General features: G+C 44.7%; 1 protein-coding gene across 1 annotated transcript in view; it reads right to left on the reverse strand.

The window, feature by feature from the left end:
* Nucleotides 1-156, reverse strand: part of LOC135813472 (A disintegrin and metalloproteinase with thrombospondin motifs 18-like) — a 12,301-nt gene extending 12,145 nt beyond the window's left edge. Inside the window, exon 1 of the mRNA XM_065326564.1 lies at nt 5-156. Within this exon, the coding sequence (XP_065182636.1) occupies nt 5-156 (152 nt within the window). The remainder of the gene's footprint in view (nt 1-4) is intronic.
* Between the last annotated feature and the right edge of the window lie 7,344 nt (nt 157-7,500).

Here is a 7,500-nt window from a genome sequence, read left to right on the forward strand (position 1 = left end):
ATACCTAATATCCTCACGGTTGGACAGCACTTTCTGTTGGCGAGGCTGGTGTCGTCCGGCTAAACATTCAACAGGGAACTGTGATAGGACGAAGTGATTGGAAACTAATGACTGCAGTGCGAGCATAGACAGCACGAGAGATGCGCTGTTCGCCATTACAACTATAGGTCGTCACATCATAGCATCTGTATCAGACGGTAATTATCATAATTATCAGACGGTAACCAAAGTAAGAAACAACACTCCCGTAGGTAGCTGTAACTAAACCGAATCTCAACTCAGTCCAGTTGCCAGTGCAAGTCCGGCGCCTTCGAACTACTGTAGGAAATAGTCCATTTACCTGAGAAGTGAGAGCTTTGCAAAAGGGTGGGCCATGGGCACTGCACTTGTAGACCTACTGGCCTGGGTAGATGTACTACGGGTGACATAAGGCGGAGGACACTCTATATGGAAAACACTGCTCCCGATTTTAGATCCTCTCTGTCGTGCGAGTGCAGCAATGCACAGTCTTCATACAACATCCAATGTCCATAATATCAAGGGTACACCGGTACAAAACCCCAGGGTTTATAAACTTTACACCAAAATACAGCAGGGGCCTAGATATATAGGGGCAGTGGAAGCTCCGATCGGATCCCGAGTGCATGCGAAAGCCAAAGGTAGACCTACAAGTACAAGTATAGTCACTACACTGCCCGTTCCTGATATGTATGCAGTAAACCTACATGTAGATCTACCTCAGGTGGTCAGCTCAGATCAGAGGCATTCTTTAGACCAAATACAGCAGGGCCTAGGGGCAGTGAAGCTCCGATCCGGGCTCCCGAGTGCAAGTCAAAGGTAGACTTAACGGGGGCCCGGGGGCCGGGGGGGGTACTTCTGCCCGTTCCTACCATAAAAAGGTAGATCTGCAAGCAAAATACTGAATTATTATTATTATTATTATTATTATTTGTAAAAAGGAGAAGAAACAGTTATGCAGCAACTATCCACGACTGAGTGTAACAATTATTATTGTTATTATTAACTGGTTTTGAGGGAAAGAGACAAATTTTTGACACAAGATGATAAACGGTCAGAAAGTGCGATAATACTAGTAGGGCACAAAACTGACAGGCTACTGAGCTTGAGACATTCAACGACCCGAGTTTTGTGCCCTATTATTATCATTTGAACTCGGATGTTGAGCCAATATAGTTATTTTATTATGAAGAAAGGAAAAGGATAAAATGTTACGAGTTATGACAAACTGTCCACCAACGTAACCAGATCTAATACAGTCAGTGAGTGCGACAAAATCGGGCACAAAAACTGACAAGGACTTGAAGGAGTACTGAGTAGCCCATGGCGGATTATGCCGGCATAATATTTGGCATAATCTTGGGATTTCGTCAAAAATTATGCTCCGCCATAATATACGGATTCCAACGTGTAAGGTCGGCATAATCTTTTGGTTTAGACAAAAATTATGCTTAGGGGCATAATACAGCTTTGTCAGAAGGCCTGCAGATGTTTTTTTTTAAATACCCCAGTTACGACTCCTTGTCATAGCCCTTGGCGGATTATGCCGGCATAATATTTGGCATAATCTTGGGATTTCGTCAAAAAATTATGCTCCGCCATAATATACGGATTCCAACGTGTAAGGTCGGCATAATCTTTTGGTTTAGACAAAAATTATGCTTAGGGGCATAATACAGCTTTGTCAGAAGGCCTGCAGATGTTTTTTTTTTAAATACCCCAGTTACGACTCCTTGTCATAGCCCTTGGCGGATTATGCCGGCATAATATTTGGCATAATCTTGGGATTTCGTCAAAAAATTATGCTCCGGCATAATATACGGATTCCAACGTGTAAGTTCGGCATAATCTTTCGGTTTAGACAAAAAATATGCTTAGGGCATGGCCGTGTGTGTATGCGTGGTTTCTCACTCCTCTATGTTACCTTGTATTGGCACATTTAGGGTACCCTGTAAGAAGGCCTTAGGCCTGTGGGGATTGCCCTATCAAAATTTAATAATAATAATAATAATTGTAGAAGAGAAAAGGACATATGGATACGAGTTAAACAAGGGCTATAATTTTTGCCTATAATGCTCTAGGTTTGGGTCAGAAAGGAAGAAGGGCTGCACATATTCAATCTGCCACTGAATCCGGCGCAATATTTCCCACAAGCTCCACCACCTTGTAACACTATAAGACATAATCGAGTGGCCAGTGGCTGCTCTCCATTGCAGCTTTGACACAGGGCTATGGCTGAATAGTGTATAATACTATCCCGGCATTATCCAGGGAGTGACATGTGAAAACTATGTTAGGGATCATTGGGATGAGTTTTATCATGGCAACTGGCAGTCCTGCCTGCAAAACAAGCTGTCACTGCATTGCCATTGGTTCTGTGACAGTGAATAATATTTTCATCTGAAACAGCAGATATTAGGCTGATCTTGAATCCAGATCCCTTCCATTTGCCGTGAGCGTGAAAAAATGTGGCCAGATTATTTTGCTGCTCCAGTTACTTTAATTTTATAGCCGTCTTCTCCTTGTGGTGTTGCATAGACAACTGGGTGGCAACATTGACAAGAGTACTCTTTTATGTTGATAGCACTTGACTCAGTCACTGCTGTCTTGGGAGTACAGCTGTCGACATCTAACTGTATGTGTTTCATCAGGAAACTCAGACACGCGCTGCTGCAGAGCGCTCCTAACGACTAATCGCTTGGTGCTGAATCCATGAGTAATTCTAGTTCTTTTCGAGCCAGTTCGGCTGGACTCAGCAAAGGCAGTTCGTCGGAACAACATGCATCTCTTTCTGCTTGTAGCTGCTGTTTCAGCCTGGTACACATTTATCTAAAGATGGGCGTCTACTTCAGTATCACTACTACTACTACTACTACTACTACTAGCTTAGTGACACTATCTTCAGAGCCTGAGGCACAACGAGAAACTTCTCTTTGGCTTTTCGATATTCACCTCTACTCCATGACTTTCTATGTTTTCGACCAAACAGTTTCCTCCTTGCAGATCATTGTTGCGAATTTTTGCAACAGCTTTGGTTGGGCAGTAGATAGCCCTGACTACATACATACATGACTTGTAGTTGTACTAAAAAAATACAGTACTAGTAGTCAATGCTACATCAAGTGCTAAAAGTGTTACGTGTGACTGTCTACACAAAGGGATCCACGATCCAGTAACCTGGCAACACGAGGAGCTGCGCCTACCTCATGACATGAGTGTAGCCGATTGTGGCCCAAAAGCTGGGATTTCCCGATAATTATTATTATCCACTGTGAAAATCCAAATGCCGCTCAAATCTCACAACATGCTCGTTTTTTCCTTTCTTTTATAAATACTCCACAATGCTCTGAGTCTGATGCTCGGATAGTCCTATAATGCCGAATATAGTGCCGGCATTATCCGCTGGACCCTATCGTTGGTCAGTATCGTGCAATGTTATCGCATGAGCTGATTGTAAAGTAACTGATGGTGTTAGTGGATGTTATAGCGTAACTTGTAGCTCTTTGGTCCTCATTTCTTCTTGTGTATTATTTGTTTTCGTTACATTTTCGAACATTGCATTCATTGTGTCATTTTCCAGTACAAGAGGCTTCCTCAGAAGTAAATTATTTTGTATGTTTTGTGGTCCACTCTCACAGCTACAACAACACACACAGATGTCTCTGCTGAGAGCGCGGTGGCTCGGCAATGGCTCACAACAGTCGATAGAAATACTGATACAGTTGTTGCCGTGACAGCGAACAGCACGTCCAACAACAGTACTAACAGTAGGGTACTGCAACAAACACAAAACCAAAACGCAAGAGACCACCCCCCCCCCCCCCGCACAGCATCTCCACATCGCCACACCACACGGGTCATAAGTTCACACATTGCCTTGACGGCCCATGAAAAATCCAACCGACCCTTCAGTTCAATCGTGCATTCGTCTCATGCAGATCCATCCCCTTCACTAGCCCACTACTCTGCAGCTGTACATGCACAGTACATGATATAACCTAACACTGGTTAAAAACCAGTATTAGATAAACCTTGTTATAGTTCACGCAATTGTTAGATTGACAGCATGAAACAAGGTGGAGGACACTGTGTTCGGAAACAGTGACCTTACTACAACCTTCCGCGGTTGGCAGAGCCCCGGTCCCTGCGGACCATTTGAACCATAATTATGGGTATCGCACCCGGTTCTGACCCTCATTATGCTAGGGGGTTAGGAGACTACTCCTTATGTCGTCTCGTTTTCTTCGCTCTATATGTACAGTACATTATTATACAGAAACCTTGCTTGGTAGTTTAACATGTTTTTCGATTTTGACAGCATGTTACAAGGCGAGGACGCGTAGAGCTCCTGACTACAACCATAACCTGGTTGGCAGAGTCCCGGTCTTGCGACCATCTGAACCGTATTGGGAAAACCCAGGTTCGGACCCTCGTTACTCTACGGGTTGGTAGGATTTTTTTTATAATTTTCGTTTTTGTGTTGTAGAAGTCAGCGGCAGCAACGTGAACAATACTACGGCGGCAACACGACGACTTCTACAACACAAAAAACGAAAATTATAAAAAAAATCCTACCAACCCGTAGAGTAACGAGGGTCCGAACCTGGGTTTTCCCAATACGGTTCAAATGGTCGCAAGACCGGGACTCTGCCAACCGGGTTATGGTTGTAGTCAGGAGCACTACGCGTCCTCGCCTTGTAACATGCTGTCAAAATCGAAAAACATGTACAGTACATGTATGTAAGCATACCAAGGCCCACGACAAGCACACAACCCCGAAACAAAGAAAAGAACAGCAGCGGTAACTGCCACCAGGCAACGAATAGAAGAGGCAACACATGTCTATAAACACTCTTCAGTCCGGGGTACATGTACATGTACGTGTATGTGCGAGGAAGGGAAGAAACCGAACGGAATCATTATTGAAAGACTCCTGTGAAGTGACAGAACTGTTACTTGACCACATCTTGTAGAGACATGTACATGTACATGTACTAACGTTAGTACACTGTACCACATTCCGTGGAATGAAATCCAAAATCGGAGCGATTTTGCAGAGTCTCAGAACAAAATGTTTCGAGTTATCAACAAAACACACGTTGAGAGGGGGATAAACAAGGAGGAGAAGGATGAGGAGCAACAATATCATTGGTAGACAGTTGAATCGAAAACAATAATATCGCATGACACATTATACCCTAGTTGACTTTCGAAAAGAAGGTGTGTGTGTGTGTGTGTGTGTGTGTGTGTGTGTGTGTGTGTGTGACTGTGTGTGTGTGACTGTGTGTGTGTGACTGTGTGTGTGTGACTGTGTGTGTGTGACTGTGTGTGTGTGTGTGTGTGTGTGTGTGTGTGTGTGTGTGTGACTGTGTGTGTGTGTGTGTGTGTATGTGTGTGTGTGTGTGTGTGTGACTGTGTGTGTGTATGTGTGTGTGTGTGTGTGTGTGTGTGTGTGTGTGTGTGTGTGTGTGTGTGTGTGTGTGTGTGTGTGTGTGACTGACTGTGTGTGTGTGTGTATTTGTGTGTGACTGTGTGTGACTGTGTGTGTGTGTGTGTGTGTGTGTGTGTGTGTGTGTGTGTGTGACTGTGTGTGTGTGTGTGTGTGTGTGTGTGTGTGTGACTGTGCGTGTGTGTGTGACTGTGTGTGTATGTGTGTGTGGGTATGTGTGTGTATGTGTGTGTGTGTGTGTGTGTGTGTGTGTGTGTGTGTGACTGTGTGTGTGTGTGTATGTGTGTGTATGTGTGTGTGTGTGACTGTGTGTGTGTGTGTGTGTGTGTGTGTGTGTATGTGTGTGTGTGCTGTGATGGAACGTTGGTGCGCACGCGTCCAAGAGCGTGGAGTGTCTGGTTTTCCACTCCGTACCTGTGCCGATGGTCAGCTTTTCAAGAGATCTAAGCGTGGTAACGATATGGTCATCACGGACGGTGAGTTTGCTGATTTGATTGATTGATTGATTTTTATTTCACGGATCCTCCAGAGGCAAATAGATGCCTATCGAAGGGAGTCTCCTAAGTAAGTATGGAAAATGAGAAAGTATGTTCGTAAGGGAGAAGAGGTAGAAGATACATTAGATTATAGAGTACAAAAGAAGTAAATTCAGTACTTCGGGTAGTATATTGCATGCTAATCATAATGAGAATTAGAAAAGCAGCATTGCGGACTACTATAACTGACATATACACAAACTATTAAAACTATCATATATATGTGGTTAGCCTAGACACAAAAGTCAGGAATACCTTTCAAAGAAAACATAGATTGCGAATGATACCGACGAACAGCAATACTAAATTTCGCTGTTGTAGAGAGTGAACGAATATCTTCAGGAAGTTTATTCCAGGCAACACTCAAAGAAAAAAGGGTTGATTTACGAAAGTAGGTGCCAGCTTTAGGAAGAATTATGGATGAAGGGTGACGACTGCTTTGGGAAGAGGGTAGCTGGAAGTGAGACAACAAGGAGGGGTATTGGGAGAATACATGGTGGAAATAGACAAGGCCAAGAATCTGCCGTCGCCATGCTAAAGATTCCCAAGAGGACAGAACATTGAGATCTTCTTTGGAAGTCGTCCAGTCAGGCAGTCGTCCAGTCAGGCAGTCAGGCAGTCAGGCCGACGCTTGAGTTTACTATTTTTAAAAGTATGCTCTAGCAGCAGTACCCTGCACTGCAGTTTAGCAAGGGTTGTCAGGTTGTGGACATGGTGGCTGAAACGGAAAACATCCAAACGGGAACAGCATATTCAAGGAGGGGACGAACATAACATTTATACAAAAGATTCACAGCAGGAAAAGGAAGGAAATTGGACATGTGGTTTAAAAGAAAAACCCGACCTCGAAATTTGCTTGTAATGTGTTGAATATGGGGGGACAGATCGAGTGAAGGAGTGAGGATGGTGCCCAGATGGCGGTGGGAAGAGGGCTGGGTCAGTAACGTACCGGCCATGGTGACGGTCCTGGGATCAGGTGAGTTTGATTTAGGTCTGCAACAGGGAACATGGACACATTTGTTAGCATTGAAAACTGCTTCAGCTTTATGGGACCAGTTCACACATCTATCAAGGTCTAGTTGCAGGGAGGCAGTGTGCGCGGCGGGTAGGACCGTAGGCGGAGAAACGCAGACCATGTTGGAATCATCCGCAAACAGAGTCAGATCGCTGGATTGGGGAATGCTGGGAAGGGAGTTGATAGAAAGGTTGAATAATAGAGGGCCTAGGTGGGAGCCTTGTGGCACACCAGCGGTGAGCGACATATGGGTTGATAATGCAGTGCCGACCCGCACAGACATCGATCGGCCTTCCAGGAAGTCCATCAGCCACGCGAATGAGTCAGGTGCACACCAACCGGACAGACATGAGGCTAGGAGGCGATGGCTGGTACGATCAAATGCCTTCGAGAAATCGAGAAAGACGGCATCACACTGGGCCCGGTTATCAAATGCAGAGCTGACAGTTGATGTGACATACACAAGTTGGTCAACCGTGCTT

Source organism: Sycon ciliatum, chromosome 4 (assembly GCF_964019385.1).
Source record: "Sycon ciliatum chromosome 4, ocSycCili1.1, whole genome shotgun sequence".
NCBI lineage: Eukaryota > Metazoa > Porifera > Calcarea > Leucosolenida > Sycettidae > Sycon > Sycon ciliatum.